Raw genomic sequence first — 16,701 nt, 5'->3', positions numbered from 1 at the left:
TCTTGCATTTCCCGCATTTAACTCATATCCAAAGGTGGACCTAATCACTTGCAGCTATTTAGTTATCTACTTATAATTATTCAAGGGCATTGGTAAACTCAAGTTACTCCTTACGTTTCCGTAAAGAAAATCTGACCCAAAAGGCCGCTTCCAGGCTGTTCTGCTCCTGCGTTCTGCTTTCGGGCGAACGCAGGCCCGCCTGGTCCGCTTTCCGCTCCCTGCACGGACGGACGCTCCCCCTCACTTACCAGGGTGCTGGGGAGCGCGCTGCGGCGCGGCCGGGCCTTTTTGGCCCCCGCGGGCTGCCGTAGCGGAGGAAGGCGCTGATTGGCGGACGCGGGAACTGGCCGCAGTCTGCGCGGTCTCGGCTTTCGGAGCGTGGGACGCGGAGGCGCCGGAGGTGCGGGTTCGGATCCGGGCGGGGAGGTGAGGCGAGGCCGGCGGCCGCGCGGACGGGGCGGGGCGGTCGGGCGAGGCCGCGCGCGCGCCGCTCCAGGCCCCGGCGTTCCCGGCGGCCGGGCCGGGCCGGGTCCCGCGGCCCGCGGCCGGGGTCGCCGGTGGGAGGCGCCGCGGCCGCGCGGGGGCCGCGGAGGTGACTTCCGGGGCGGCTCCCGGGGGGAGGGGGCGGCGTGCGCCCGACCCCGACGCTGACCCGGGGTTTGGCGGGAAAGCGGACTCGAGCCGGGGCCCCGCCTCGCCGGGCTGCGGGACCCGGAGTGCGGAGCGGGCTCGCCACCCACCGAGGGGTCAGGCCCGGATCCCCGCGGCCGGGCCCGCCGGGTGTGCAGCGAGACAAGTGCAAAACGATGAAAATACGGACGCCTGGGAGAAGCCGTGTGCGCACGCGCAGAGCGGGAATCTGCAGTTTGGGGTGTCGGATCCGGATGCTGCCAGATTGAATAGTGAGACACACACAAACACACCAACACACTAGACACACCACAGTGCCCAGGACCCCGAGGCAGATTTGATGGTGAGATGCCAGACACACACGCATGCACACACACACACACCCTACCTTGATGCCCAGGATCCTAATTTTGCAAGGTTTAGTAGTGAAACAGACAGCACACTTACACACTACACACCCCGAGGCCTGGGATCTGGATAATGCAAGATTTGGTAGTGAAACACACACCACTCACATAGGGTTCTGATGATACATGATTTAGTGACACACGTGCTTTAGGAACAAATACATGGTTATGGTAGAAAAAGTGGGAATGCAGAAGACTTAAGTGAGGAAAATGATGTTTGATGGAACCTTTCTGACTCCAATCTTTTTCTCTTATATGTGCCACTTTCTAACTTAGCAGAGTCATTTTATGACTGAATAAATATAGTTTTTGACTTCCCTTTAAAAATGGTTCTTAAAAACCATGGGGCTTGGAAGTCTGGGCCTGGGTGCTGTCCCTCAGCTCTTCAGCTCAAGGCTAGTGTTCTACCACTTGAACCACAGTGCCACTTTCTGTTTTCTGTTGGTTAATTGGAGATAAGAGTCTCAAGGATTTTCCTTCCCTAGGCTGGCTTTGAACCACAATCCTCAGATCTCAGCCTCCTGAGCAGCTAGGATTACAGGCATGTGCCACTTGGCTCCTGACTTTTTTCCTTTAACTGGTCCCATAATATAGTGAACATCTTTCCCCTGTGTTTTGAGGTTGCCCTTGTTCTCAGAAGTAAAATAATTAGTTGAGCTAGTAAGTTGCTTTAAGGTCTTCATATATGTTGCTAGGTTTTAGTTATTTTTATCATCGTCATTGTGTTTTGTTGGGACAGGGTGTTGCTAAGTAGCCCAGGCTGACCTCAGGTTCATTGTTCTGCCTCCTGAACACTGGGATTGAAGCTGTGTGCCTCAAATCCTAGCGTTATTATTCTTGTTGATGGTGGTGTCTGGCAATTCTGCCTGTTTGAATTTTGTACAGGATCTTCAGGGGTGTGTGTGTGAGTGTGAGTGAGTGATATTGGGGTTACTACAGAGGCTGTCTGACTATTAGAGCCAGAAAGATTTCAGTGGTCACCCAGCATAACTCCCTTATTTTGCAGATGAACCTGGGGCCATGAGAGATGAATTGATGCCTTACTCAAGTCACACAGCTAAATAAGTAGCAGAGCTGGGATTAGAACTCAGGTTTCCTGTTTTCCAAGTGAGTACCCACCCATCCATTAGGTGTTTTCTCACTAACCTGTGGTCTACTAGATGCTAGAGTTTTATAAGATTTTTATAATTCTTAGCGTGTTCTCTCCTTTTATAATCATACTAAAAGTGTTTAATAGTTTGATGAACCTGAAACCCTGAAAAATAGAAAAGTAACTTTCTCATGTTCAGGCCTAGAAATGCATTATTTAGAATGGCAACCCCTTTGAGATTTTGACAGTTGCTTCCAGATTCTCTTTGTGCTGGGATAAAATATTGCTAGTACGTTACACAGTTGTCCCTCAGTATCAGAAGGAGTGGTTCTAGGACCCACCTCACTACCATAGTCCATGGATTTTCTTACATAGATGTATAGATTTGTGTATAACCTGCCCACATCCTCCCACGTGCTCTAAGCCATCTCAAACTTACTTAAAAGTAATTCCAAGTAAAATGTAGCCACTGTACATAGGTGTAATAGAGTATTATTTAAGAAATAAGGACAAGAAAAACATTCCATGCCTTTCTGGTTTCATGCTGTGAAACTCACTGACATGTAGAGCTGATGGTAATTTATAATTCTTTATCTAATTAAACATAGCAGTTGGTTCTCATCTGCTGTACCTTAAAAATTTTAGACCAGAAAACAATGGCTTGTTTTTCTTTTTCTTCTTTTCTTTTTTAGTTGTTGTTTTCAAGGGCTTACTAAGCTGAGCATTGTCAATGTTTAGCAGCACCTCTGGCTTCTATCCTCCACATGCTAGTAGCACGCCTTCCTGTCATGACATTTTAAATGCTTCCACACGCTTCCAAGTGTCCCGAGAATAGGCCACAAAAATTACCCCTAGTGCAAACCACTTAAAGGAATGAACTGGGACCTGTGTAGGTCTGAGAATCATCATTTAACAAGTATCTCTGTAGACTTGGGGTGTGTGTGTGTGTGTGTGTGTGTGTGTGAGAGAGAGAGAGAGAGAGAGAGAGAGAGATACTGAGGTTAGGTCTTGTCCTTGTGTTTGCTGAGCAGGTGTGCAATCGCTGAGCCACACCTTCAGGCCTTGTTGCACTGGTTATTTTTGACATAGGATCTTGCTGCTTTCCTGGTCACATGTCTGGACCACAAGCCACCTATGCCACCTATTTTAGGCTGCTTGTCATAGTTGTATTACCAAACCCAGCTTCGCCATGGAGATGGAGTCTCTCAGCGTTTCTCCTGCCTTTGCTGGCTTGAAACCTCAATCCTTGCTAGTCTTAGACTAGGGTGACAGGTGTGTCACCGTACTCAACTAGATTAAGACTGGGGTCTGGCATGTATGCTGGGCTGGCCTCTAACCATAGCTGTCCTAATCTCAGCCTCCTATGTTGCTGGGATTACAGGAGTATATTGGTGCCCAGCAGCTGCTTCATTTTCTTAAGCAGCACAGAAACATTTCTTTTCCCCGTCTTTTTCTATTTGGTGGTCACAATAGAGGCATTATAAGTTAGTAGCTGGTGAAGTACATGCCTGGATCTGTAGGCTAGAGTTGGGACAGGCATTTTGCTTGGCATTAGTCTTGAATGTCTCTTCCACAGACTTGGGCATTGAGGATAAATTAGAATCCACTGTGGGAGAATGGTTGACAAATGGAAGAATGACAATTTGGTCTAAAAAGACTGTGACTGGGAGTGGAAAGTTGTTTTGTGAATGGATTCTTTTGGCCTTTGGGGAGGAAATGGGGCTGGAGGGGCTGATAGATGTTTCAGGACGGCAAGGCCCTCCCTCTCTCAGGGAGCTGTTTCCTGGTAGTGTTTCAAGTCCTGATGGCTTACTGCAGAGCTTGGCCTGTAATGTTCCTTAGATTGTAATGTTCCTTGGGTTGTAATATTCCTTGCACTTTTTTGCTTTTCCCTCTTATTAATTCTTTATGGCAGACACTCTGGGGATAGGTAAACATTTTTAGGTAAATGCCAAGAAATAAAGATTTTCCTGTCTTCTGCTCACTAGCACAACTCACAGTCCTATCTGATGTATTTTTTTCCCCTTCCCTATATTTATTTGCAGGCTAATTTACACTGTTTTGTTCTAGTTAGCTTGCCTCCAGTGCCATTTCTCTCCAGCCAAATCCCTTCTTGTCTCCATGTGTGTTCCCCAGACAGGAGCCTTGATGACTTCTAAAAGTCAAGTGTGTGATGTCTGAAAGGGCGTGGGCGTTGGGGTCAGATGGGCTCTGCATGCGATCTGCCTCACTGGTTTCCATGTGCATTGAATGTGAAGCCAGCATTGGTCTGGCACATCCTTGGATGAATAAAATTTGTTCCCTGCAGTTACTAAAAACAGCAGATCTCTGCAGGGTAGTTTCTACTAGACCGCTCAGTAGCCACTGACAGAAAAGGTACTGCTTTTTACTTCATAACCATTTATGAAAATACGTTGTTTAAGTTGAGGAAGGGACCACAGTCAACGAGGATGATTATGCGGTAATTTTGAAGAGAGAAATCTTGCCAAAGTGACCCTGCAAAGGGAACTTTCCTTTCTTCCTGCTTGCTTACTTTCCCGATCAAGACTCTTATCTCTTGCTTCAGACATTGTCAGAACTGCTCCTTCTGCCTTATCCAATTAAAAGGATGAAAACTTAGAATTACTTGAGCCAAGTGATAGGAAAAATTGTGGTGTCAAGACCAATTTATTCATACAAAGTGGATTTATGGGCAAGTCATTAAATAACAGGGAGGAACAGGGAGCCTAATGAAGACTAATGTAAAGGATGTGGCTCTCCTAAAATGGTGGGTAAAATGCACTGAAGGCAGCCATACTCTTACCAAGTCACTCTCAAATGTATTTTCAGGAGATCCGTGGGATGGAGATATTCTGAAGAACAGATAAGAAGTTCATTATTAGCCCCTTCTTTTATGTGGCTTACAGTAGTTTGAGAGAGAAGAGATCTTTTTTTGTTTGAGAGAGAGAGAGATTTAGGAGGGAAGGGTAAGGATATGAAAGGAAAGGCTGCAGAAAGTAGATTGTGATGGGGCTTATTAAATATTAAATATACCCAGTGCCAAAAACTAGATGATGCCAGAGCTGAGTGGAGATGGCCTGACTCCACTCACATTCCTCATTCCCTCCCCTGCTCCCTGTCCCTGACAATGAGATTTCCTAAACTTGCCACCTCATTAGAATGTCGTAGGGTTATGCAGACTGATTCTTTGGCCTAGCTCAGAACTGCTGAAGAATAGCTACAAGTGACCCATATGTCTCCCCTTGGAGAAACTGACGGAGAAGTCAGTGTGGCTGGCTCCTCTCTGCATGGAGATTTTGCCTTGTGCAGTGCCTCTGCTAAAATGCTCCTCTATGCAGCTGGTCGACCATTTGCTCCAGACCTGGCTCAGGTGCACCACCAGAAATCCTTTTCTCTGTCTCTCCCCACTGTTCTCTATACCTGCTTCTAGGCAAATATGCACAGCCATTGCTGCGTGTGCCAAGCCCTTTGGAGTGTAAACTCTCCCAAGGCCCAGGGCCATGTCTCTTGTGCTACGTACCCATCCTGAGTGTCAGCCACATGGTAGGTGCCCCGTGAAATGCTGAAGTGTGGATTGCCTTCAGGAAGATAAAGAGGAGTCTGGATGTCTGTCTTTGGCACACTTGAGAGAACATGACTGGCTTTTGAAAAAGTGTAGAAAGTTATCGTTCCAGTAACAAATGATGTCAAACAGCTGGTAGTCTAGGCTTATTTTTCATCTGTCATTAGCTTTAAGCCACCTAACTTTATTTTAGACTAAACTGTGACTACTCTAGGATTAAGTTAAGGTACTAATAATTAAAGTAGTTAATCTCCATAGTTATCGCTGTGAACTAGGTTTTCCACATCACAGTGCATTGTAGTAGGTGTTTTGTGTTAGCTTTCATTTGGGGATTTTGTTTTGTTGAGAGTGGACGGCTAGTTCTCTCTGGACTTGGATCATGAAGAGACTGGCATAGCAGGATTTGGCTTGGGCTGTAGGAGGTAATCCTAAAATTCAGGAGGCCTTTCTCTACAGGTAGCCAGACACAACACAGCCATATGTAAGGCATAAATAAGGTGGTTTATGGATGAGCAAGAAGATCTGTTTGTTTTCACTCAGTTAATTAAAAGGTATTGAATCTGGTACAGTATTTACTTTGCCATTTTCCTCTTTACACTCAAAACAGCACAAATAAAATTGCTGTGTGGTCTGAGTCTCTGATGAATAGTAGTTGTAATTCCAGTTATCTGTTGAGACTGGATCTAAAAAAAAAATAATAGAGAAGCTGGCAATTGCCAGTGGAATAAAATTTGCTGAGAAAAGGCATCAGTTAATATTCTAAAAACATCATTCAAGCCTTTAGTGTAGGAGTTGTAGATGGTCCCAGTGATGATTCCTGAAATTTGTATTTTAACCCAGAATGTTGACTTCTCTAAGGAAAATATTTTTTCTTACATTATGATCCCTTTTATTCATTCATGCCCCTTAAAAAAGTTTTAAAATTCTTCTAGTTTCCAAGGTCCTAAGTTATAACTTCTGGTGTGACATGTTTTTTACACAGTGTGTACCTGACACATTTGTTGAGCAAATGAAAAAAAGTAACCTACAATTACAGCCTACCCAAACTGCTCAACCTGCACATTGACCTTCAGAACATCTTCGATTATCCTGAACATGAATTCAGATTGTTAGTATGTTTAATGAAGCAATGTTTATTAACTATTTCGATTAAAAACATAAACTTGAATTCTGGGGGGAGAGTTCTGAAAATGTTTTTGTCTGTATTAATTTTTAAAGCCTATTCACTAATAGTGATACTGAATTTTACTGAGTAAAATCTGATTTCCAAAGTCTCTTTACTCTGCTTAAGTGATGAATGTTCTATTTATGCTGAAATGTTTTAGAGACATAGTAGTTGTACAATATGATAGGTTTCAAAAGAATCAATGGGGAAGTGGTGCTGTGGCTCAAGTGGTAGAGCGCTAGCCTTGAGCTGAAGAGCTGAGAGACAGCGTCCAGGCAAAGAGTTCAAGCCCCACAACCGACGGGAAAAAAAAAAGAAAAAACAAAAAAAGGATCAATGGCCAGCTTTTCTGTCTGACTTCTTTTTTTCTTCTGGCACTGGGGTTTGAACACAGGGTATGCGCTTGCTCTGCTGATGCTCTTGAGCTAGTCCTTCAGTGAGTCTGGCTTTTTTTAAAGAAATTATCTTTTGAGTAGTTGTACAAAGGGGTTTCAACAAGTCCAGCTCAGCTTTTTGATGTCATATTGTAGACTCAGTTATTAGCTTTTGGTTGTGATGATGTTATTTTCAGAAGTAATGTTTGGACATTAGTTATTCACAAGTGTGCCTCTTCCTTTTAATGTGGACTTTAAGGCTGATTAGAGTGTTCTATCACATTTTGGTTTATTTTCATCAGCAAAATGGGATAGTCAAGGCCTTCCCAGCCTTCCTGTACATATTAAATGTGATGGCTAATAGCTAATAATGTTAATAGAGTTGTCAGCATAAAACAAGAGTTCACTAAATGGTAGAGGTGCTGTGACAGGTGTCCAGCAGTGACACGCAGCTGGGAGTACTTGTCTATAAACACAGCTCTCTAATGAGGCTGTACCATGAGCTGTAAAGTGCTTAGCATAGTGTTTGCTTCATTGTCTCAGTCTGCACCTGACAGCATGCTAGCTATGATATACTTGTAGAATAATAATAGTGAGGCTCTGTATACAGTATACTTGATTTCCTATAAATATGTTAAGGGCCCAAGGGTTGGTGGTTGTTCTTATTGAATAATTAACTTTTGCCTTTAACGTTTATCACTCCCTTTCGTCTTTCTGATCAGGATTGTTAAAATGAGTCTGCGGAAGCAAACCCCTAGTGACTTCTTAAAGCAAATCATCGGACGGCCAGTTGTAGTAAAATTAAATTCTGGAGTAGATTATCGAGGTAATATTTTCATGTTTCATCTGCACTGATAACTAAATAAGTAAATGTGACCTGCTGATTTTTATTAGCCTCTTAAATGTACCTGATAGGCCAGGAGATGCATTGGTTGCCGATGTCCCTTTTTCAACCTCTCAAAAGGTTCCTTTTCAAGAGAAACTTCTGCCAGCAGAGCGTACATGCTTCTGTCTCCCGTCTTTGAGATTCTGACTGCTCTGTGAGGATCTATACACAAATTCCCAGTCGTGACTAGGGACCTATTCCCAGTCACCTCAGGCACGAGTAGCTGAACACCAAAGAAGGCCTTGGCAAAGCAGCACAGTGTTGGCAAAGTGTTTGAGACTGGCTAGCAGCTCCTTAACTGCGTATCATCTTACAGCATGACCTTCCCACCTGAAACGTGGCGGTATCCAGAGGGTCCTACAGCTCCTCATACCAAATTCCCTTTTTTAAAGTTACTAAGTCCATAATCTTCCAAAATTAAGATACATTCCATTACCTAGACTATTTCACAGATAGAGATAACTAATTTACTAGACCTTTTCTTGGTCTCTTTAATAAATAATTAATTAGTGATAATCACCTCTCTTTTTCTTCTTTCTACACATATCAGTTTTCTGCTATTGTAAGCAATTGTGCATCCCCCGCCCTCACTTCTACCCCCCCCCTTCCCCTTCTATCTTGAGCATTAGCCCAAGTATCTTGTTAGGGTGAATCCCCTGGGCTTAGGATATCTGTGTGCCCAGTGGCCCACCAGTGGGGCTCAGATTTAACTTCCTATTCTCAGCAGCCCTTATATTACTTTCTTTGTTTAGTGATGAGGTTGAACGTATTTTCCTATGTAATTTTTCTCCTTTGATGAACTGTTAAAATGTGGTGAGGGAGCCTTATTAAAAGAATGAACTGCTCTTGGTGGTGATTGCTCTTTAGATTTGAAGAAAGTTCAAATTTGAAGAAAGTTCCTCATTGAAATAATTTATCTCTTGGAGAAGGAAGGGAGTTATAACTTTATGCTCTAAGCAGATTTTTTTTTACTTTTATATGAATAGATGTTTTGAATTATAAGCATTTTTATTTTAAATGTTTTTTTAAAAACTGTTTCACATAATTTACATGTGATGTCTTAGATATTTTATAATTGTGGGCTAGATGTAAGATAGCCCAAACAGGAAAGAAGCTATAAAGTTGTGTCTTCAGCTTTGTTTTCCTGAGGTATATTAATAGTTCTTGATAGTGTCCCATCCATTTTGATTCTTTTAAGTTTACAGCTCTCAGAGTTCCGTTAGCTTAATGTCTTGTGCTCTCATTACACACGCGTGATTTTGAAAAGAAACTTTTTTTGTTTAGAGGATAATGGGGGCAGAAGCAGAGAGTGAGGAGCATATTAATGATGTTAAGACTTTAAATGAAACTGTTGACTCAGTTAATCGAATTGAATCTGTGGTACATGCTTTTAAACACACACACCTCAGTGTGCGCACTAGAAAGTACCACTTTAAAGTAGAAGCTGAGCGTTAGAGGCTTTCATTTCTTGAGGGAAAAAAAATGATCTGGTCAGATTTTTTGAAATCTGTACCATCATCACACAATTACAGTGATTCACTCACATTGTTTCCTTGAAAGCTCTCTGGAATGTGTTTAGCCATTTTTCTCTATTAGTTTTGATTTGAAAATATTTTAACTGTAACAGAACAGAATGGGATGTGTTAGAATGCAATATGTCGCCTTGTATTCTCAAGCTGCTCTTCACTGTGAGTCACAGCTTTGAGATGTTCTTTCAGGAGCACCTGCTGTCTCCTCTTGTATTATTTTAACAGATTGTGGAGACTTCCTCTTAACCCCAGAGTACATTCATCTGCTTCAGTAGCTGTTGTAAAAGAGTGAAGTAAATCTGCCAGGTCTGCATTTCACTTAGTGGCAAAAGTAAGAAGTGCCACTGGAAAGGAGGATGGTCTGTCCAGGCACAATTGCCGGCTCCTGTTGGTAGCTGCCAAAGAACAGCATTTTCCCTGGGCTCCTCTTGAACATTTTCTCCTGTGAAGGCTTTAAAAGTTGCTGTGGTGATCATGCATGCTAGGAGGAGAGGAAAGGGTAGTTTGCAGTCTGTGCTGGGTAGTGGGCGCTGGCTGCTTTCATTGCTTGGACTTCCCAGCCCCATTCAGACTCTCGCTAAGTGAACACACCTCTTGTGCTTAATTTTTATCTTATGCACCCAAGAGTAATAAACAATGTTAGTTGTAAGTTATACCCTGTAATGTCCAGCTCTTGCTTACTTTGTGTATCTTGCTTTTGACCAAATCTTGCCCCCAGGGGTCCTGGCTTGCCTGGACGGCTACATGAACATAGCCTTGGAGCAGACAGAGGAGTATGTCAATGGACAGCTCAAGAATAAGTACGGGGATGCATTTATCCGAGGAAACAATGGTAATATTTCTTCACTCTGCTGTTGGGCAGTGTTCGTAATAAACCATTTTTGTTTATAATCAGGAGCAACCGAGGGCTTTCTAGATAATTTAAAAGTTGACTTTTAGTTGTTTTTGTCTTTTGTTTTTAAGTGCTTCTAAGATCTACATTGCAGCTAGGTTTGTTTTGGGGTCAAAAATGGGATTTTTTTTTAGCAACTAGAAATTCTCTAATTTGCTCTTTTTACTGATAAGCATCTGAGGGGCTTTGTTAAGTTGATCTAGAACTTTGTTCTCTTAAATATCACTTACTATATTCCCCTAACATCTACTCGTGTGTCTTATAGTCTGGAAATCAGGGCCGTAAGAATGGGTGCCACTTCCCTACTGTTATTGTGAGGATTTTAGTTTATATAATTTGGCATTTAGCTCATCTTCTTTGTTAATATTTGCTTAGTAGTTAGTTTTGTGGAAATGTGTACCTTTTAATTTGACAAATGGAACTATAGGAAATACAGCCCTGAAGTTATACAGTTTCTTGAGACCTACTACATTGCTATCTACAATTATTGGTTTGTTTGTTTGTTTTACAGTCACTTTATTTTAAAGCACAAATTATCAGTAAAATCATATTTGAACTGGGCGGGGGTGGGCAGAGTTTCATTAGATTGTCTACACTGGTCTCAAATGCTGGATTACAAATATTCACTACTATACCCCACATTTCATGAATATTTAGCAAGGAAAGGAAGACATCAGAATTTCAGCAATTACCCTGGACTAAGCCCTACACTTTCTTTTGGTCTCATCCCATTCAAATGGAGCTCTGGTATTCTTGAGTTTAGATTTTATATTGAGCTCTTTACTTTAGATTAAGAGGATCCTCAGCACCTTAACAGTTGGGCCTCTTCGCTATAACGAGTCTTACATACGTGTTTGCTTCCTTTCTTCTCCTGGTTCTTGTATCTTTCTAATTTGACTTTCTCTTTTTACTAAGAGGTGCTCATCTCTAGACAGCTGGGAAGTCTCTGGGCCGGGGACGCTCTGTCCTTTCGTAAGCCATTGTATATGGGGCTGTGGCATTCCTGGAGTGGCTTGACTTGACTTGTAAGGAGTCCCTTCAGACAGCCGTCTGCAAGCTGTGGTCGGGACACTTCTCTTTAGATTCCCAGATTCACTGGTGTGCTCTTCGAGGATCCTAACTTAACTCAGGTCATTTAGGCTGGGTTTGTGTGCTATGTCTTAATGTTCACTCTAATGAGACTATCTGAGCACACAGAGGAAGGGAGTACCTCTGCAGAAAGCTTGCATGGTGATCCTGGCATTCCGTTTGTCCTTCGTTTTCATGTGCCACGTATCCTATTGAATTCAGTTTGGCAGTCTTAGCTAAGCAAAACTTTGGGAAGCTCTGGAGTTTGATATCTTATTTAAAAAATACTAGCTTCTGGGGCTGGGAATGTGGCTTAGTGCTTGCCTAGCATGCATAAAGCCCTGGGTTCGATTCCTTAGCACCACATAAACATAAAATGCCAAAAATGGGGCTGTGGCTTAAGTGGTAAAATGCTAGCCTTGAGCCAAAGAAGCTCAGGGACAGTGCTCAGCCCCTGAGTTCAAGCCCTAGGACTGGCCAATAAATAAATAAAAAACATTAGTTTCTTCTGTTGAAATTAAAAAGGTAAAGAGTAAGTTTGGAGCTTATGCTGGGGAGGTAAAAGGAAGCATACTACTTATTCTTAATCTGAAATTCAGCCTGGTAGATTCACTGACTTATTTCCTTAAAAGAGTAATTATTGCACACTTCATTATAAGGCATTCATAGACTTCAGATGCTTCACTTTTATTTGAATTCCTTCTCACAACCTGTAAAGTCAGCCAGATGCATAGGTAAGATTAGATGGAGCCATAAGACATGAAACCAAGGACAAGGTTAGTAAAACTAGTCTTTTAGTGGCTCCCAAATTAATTCCATGGTGAGAGGGCTCCTTTTTAACGTACAGAGTTGTCAGTCGGGTCCATCTGCATTTGAAACGTGTTGCCATGATACCTAAAATTTATTTTTGTCTTTTCAGTGTTGTACATCAGCACCCAGAAGAGAAGGATGTGAAGGCACCAGGAAGCAGCTGTTTCATATTTAGACATTTTTTATGAAATGTTTTCTATTTTGGGGGGTTCTTTTGTGATATAATTTGTCCAGTTTTCATAATAGTTGGTGATTTTTTCACTGACATGAGTAAGAGAGAGACAAAATTATGATTGATTTGTAAAGAATTGTTCATTTAAGTTTCATTTTCTTTTACATGTGTGTCAATATACAAAATGCTAAAAGAATTAAAAGAAATACCAAAACCTATATCTTCCTCCAAGATTATTTAACTGAAGGTTCAAATGGTGTCATTTCCTTATATTTGCCTGACTGAGATTAAACTGGTGTGTACATGGTGTGTCCTAATGGAATTGGGATCTAGTGGTGGTGCTTCTACAACAGGAGTATCTTAGTTGAATTGGGTTAAAATTCTAGAGCACAACCCTATTTCAGTTTGTAAAAACAAAAACTCCATCACAGCAACCGTGCCATGTTTGTGCAGTTAAATGAACATCTACCTGGTCCCTTTTAAGAGCCTTAGCATTGATACCTCTCAGTTTGCCACACAGGAGAGGAAAAGCTGTCCTGTGGAACTGTGACAATCATTTAGAGTAAAGCAAAGCTCAGAGTCTAGACTTGGTCAGATTCTAGTGCTAAAGCTACAATTGCAGAGGATTTCTCCTACTTCCTATTTACAGATTGCTTTTGAGAAAGCCCTTACAAATCAGCCATGTTCAAGTGAGACATTCCCCAGGAGAGGAGCCACCAGGGTTTTCTTGGCATAACACAGCTTCTCTAGTGTATGACTCCTGTTGAGAGTCATTAGTGCTTCATTTGAACACTTGCATACTATGTCCAGGAGCGACAGTATGTCTGGGCACTGTGATTGAATGGATGCTGGACAGTCGTGTGGACCTTTATATTAGCCTTCCTTCCCTAATCCCAACAGGAGTCCTGATAGAGATGCTAGTGAGGGGATTTTAAACAATTGTTGGCTGAAGGATTTGGGACCTGGATGGGAACAGGGAGGGAGTAGGTCCTGCTGATTTTTGAAGAGGTGTGTGGCATTTGTGCTTTATTTTAAAGATCAGAGAGTAGTTGGGAACAATGATTTTTTTTTAATTACTGCTTTGGGAAAGATGACCAGAGCCATTTCACAAGGTTTGACTGGGCACATGGAAAATAGCATGCTTTATGCTATGCCTCAATAGTTTATCACTTCTTGACAGGAGCTGGAAAAGGGTCCAGCTCGAAAAGGGTGCATTTTTATAAATGACATCTTTTTGGAGAAAATAGCTGTCCCTCCGAGCTGGGGACACATGTGCTCCCTTGTTTTGTAGAGCGTGGGGTGCTGCTGGGTCACTGTGTCCTCTCCTTAGAGCAGTATCATCCCCTCCACCAGTCTGTGGCATCCTATGTTTGCTAAGTTGTTCCCTGACGCCTTCAGTAGATGAGTCTTCATTTTCCCCTTGCCATCTCTCCATTTTTAATAGCTCCACTAGAGAGTGTTTCCATCCATACAACTATTCTTAAGATGGACTTGGGGAAATGCCGCCATTTTATGGAAATGAGCGCTGCGTTGTGCACTTGAACCCGCACACCTTGTCCCTGTGTGCCTTCACACACACACTTGAAGCAATATGGGATTTCTACAATGACCTGTTCCTTAGCAGTTAGCTAAAGGTCGGTGAACCAACGCCCATTGCTTGGTAGCAGAGACATTTGTTCATGAGTAAATACATTCTCCCCGTGGTGTTCCCACAAGCCCTGGCAGTCGCACTTTTCTCTTGGGCTGTGACAAATCAATGTTTAGCGGGGAAACAGAACTGTGCTAGGTTGTTTTTGTGTTGTTGTTGTTTTTTAGAGTATCTGACTTCACATTCTTGTTTTGGTCTTTGAGCTATTCCTTGGCTAATCTTCCAACCAGTTGAATTGCTTCTTCAAAACTGTTTATCCCCAAACAGACCTGTTGACAACTACAAATACAGATGGCCGACATGTGGTCTGGTTTTCATGTTCTCAGCATTCAGGGAGAGAATGTTACTGAGAGATGGCTTACATCTTGAGCTTCTTGATCAAGGCAATATGTAGCATGGTAAGAGTTGTGAATAACTGACATGGGAACAAATGCCTGCGGGATTTCCTCAAGGTAGGAAGCCATGGCGCCCCCAGCCCCACCCCCAAAGCATGGACTTGTATGTAAGGCTTATCACCCCGAAGGCTGTATTTATCTGCTGCTTAGGAACAGACTAGACTCTACCTCTGGGGAAAATTGTCCTTGATAATCCCTGACTCTCTGGTGACCTGCAGCCTCACAGGCCTGAGGATCCAGTCTGCTTCCTGGCTGTGGAGACCTGCCCACTGCTCACTGACCTTTGTCCTCTGAGCAAAAGAGCCTCCTGCATGTTGGCTTGCTTTTGTATTGGGGCAGATCTAGCCTGCTGTGACCTTGCTATTGTTCCCAGCCAAGCACCTTAGCCATTGTGCTTTTCTGCACAAAAAGAAATCAAAGGTGAAAGGAAGACAGTGCAGTTTGCTCCCTGACCTTGTTCAGGAGACTCTGCAGGGTCAGTCATGATATATCTGGAGGCTGAATATCCAACAAAGGCTTTAATTCTGTGTACTAGTACATGGCCATGACCAAAAGTGACTGAAGCCAATCCTGACTCCACTGGGGCCCAGTTATCCTACTTACCCTAAGTCAGGGTAAGATTGCAGGTATGCACGGTGAAGCAGGCCATACATCTCAGCACACTGGAGATAGCCCTGATGCTGCTCTTTCTCTCTACCTGCTCCCTGCTTTTAGCAGATGAGGGAGGTGGCTAGTGTATTGATGCTTGAGAAAGAGGTAACAGAAATCAGTCCATCGTCTGTTGAGTGGCAACTGTGGGCAGGTAATTGCGTGGTATCTTACCTAGGATGGATCTGCAATTCCTCTGGGAACAATGGAGGCTTGCTCACAGGCTTGGATTATTAAGGGAGGGAATGGTGCCTACCTCTTTTAAGGTGGGACAAAATCGTGAGAATTGTTTTTGAAGTGCCATCCTATGGATGGATTTGGTCATCTCAGCCGTGTTCATATTTTGAGATTCCAGATAAACAGTACTGGGTAATTTTGAAGTCCTGATTATTTCCACCTTTATCATGGTTCTCCATAAGCTCATGTATGTCAACATCCCATCTTTCATATATACATTTGATTATTTCCACTCAGCAAAAGCTACATTTTCTGTGGCTTAACTGAAACCATAATAGAGTCTTTATATTTTATGGATAATACTGGTTTTGATCCGTCTGTAGTATGGAAGCATTTTCTTTTCTTAGTTTGAGAGTTCCAGCAGAGAGAAAGATGGTCAGATCCTAAAATTTTGTAAAATCATACAGCACTGGAGCCTTTGGGACAGGCTAGTTTTCAAGGATTATGTTCCAAAAATGTCCGAGCCCAAATTACACTTCCTTTATTCTAGGATTCATAATTGAATGGGTATTGGCAAGTTTGGCAAAATGTACCTATAATTGGATCAAAGAATAGGTCAGTTTGGGAAAAGTTGACATAAGTTAATTTTAGAGGTACTTCTGTCATCTTCATGTATATGCAGTATTCGAAGTAATGATTCAGTGTTTTCTGTCCCATAGAAGTCATTGATCTTGTAGCTGTGGGGAAAAAGTTAAGAACGTGTAACATGTATAGTTGAGTAGGTGTTGCTAGGATACCAGAGAACGTTTTTTCCCCCAAGTGATGTATTCTAGACAATCTCCAAATCTCAGTGGTTTGAAACAAGTGATTCTCAATCACGCTCCACATTCACAGGAGCCCGGCGGTGACCCCTGCTCCTTGGGGTCATCAGAGGCCCAGGGGGGTGGGCAGCGTCTGGTATTTCCACATCTCAGCGTGAGGACCTGGGGCTCTGCTGCCAAGGGGGGAGTGCCAGGAACACACTCCTTCCATGCTTTCGCTTAGACGTGACGCCAGTCACTTCCACTTCACATGACTGTCCAAAGCCACTTATGTGGCCATAGTTTTCCGGGAAATGGTATTCCTTTCACAGAGGCAGAGACAGCAGAGAAAAACCAGAAATACTGATCAACACAGCAACATCCACTGCAGTGCTTATTCATCACACCACTCCGTGGAAACGGACTGAGGGGATGGATGAGTGGAGCG

At 42.9% G+C, this 16,701-nt stretch overlaps 1 protein-coding gene across 3 annotated transcripts; it reads left to right on the top strand.

Annotated features, from left to right (window-relative positions):
- Positions 1–335: 335 nt before the first annotated feature.
- On the top strand, positions 336–12,793 carry Lsm6 (LSM6 U6 small nuclear RNA and mRNA degradation associated). 3 transcript variants are annotated; one of them, XM_013029517.1, is made up of 5 exons: positions 336–426; positions 2,044–2,144; positions 7,951–8,054; positions 10,362–10,475; positions 12,523–12,793. In XM_013029517.1, exons 3-5 carry the CDS (start codon positions 7,961–7,963, stop codon positions 12,555–12,557), a joined length of 243 nt encoding a protein of 80 aa, XP_012884971.1. In that variant the 5' UTR covers positions 336–426; positions 2,044–2,144; positions 7,951–7,960; the 3' UTR covers positions 12,558–12,793. The 3 variants fall into 3 exon arrangements, with proteins under 3 accessions (XP_012884971.1, XP_012884970.1, XP_012884972.1); XM_013029516.1 differs by lacking the exon at positions 2,044–2,144; XM_013029518.1 differs by lacking the exons at positions 336–426; positions 2,044–2,144 and adding an exon at positions 813–902.
- The last annotated feature ends 3,908 nt before the right edge of the window (positions 12,794–16,701 follow it).

This window comes from Dipodomys ordii, unplaced genomic scaffold (assembly GCF_000151885.1).
Source record: "Dipodomys ordii isolate 6190 unplaced genomic scaffold, Dord_2.0 Scaffold119, whole genome shotgun sequence".
In the NCBI taxonomy this organism is placed as follows: domain Eukaryota; kingdom Metazoa; phylum Chordata; class Mammalia; order Rodentia; family Heteromyidae; genus Dipodomys; species Dipodomys ordii.
The sequence above is the reverse complement of the archived record's forward strand: the minus strand, read 5'-3'. Positions and strand labels throughout refer to the sequence as shown.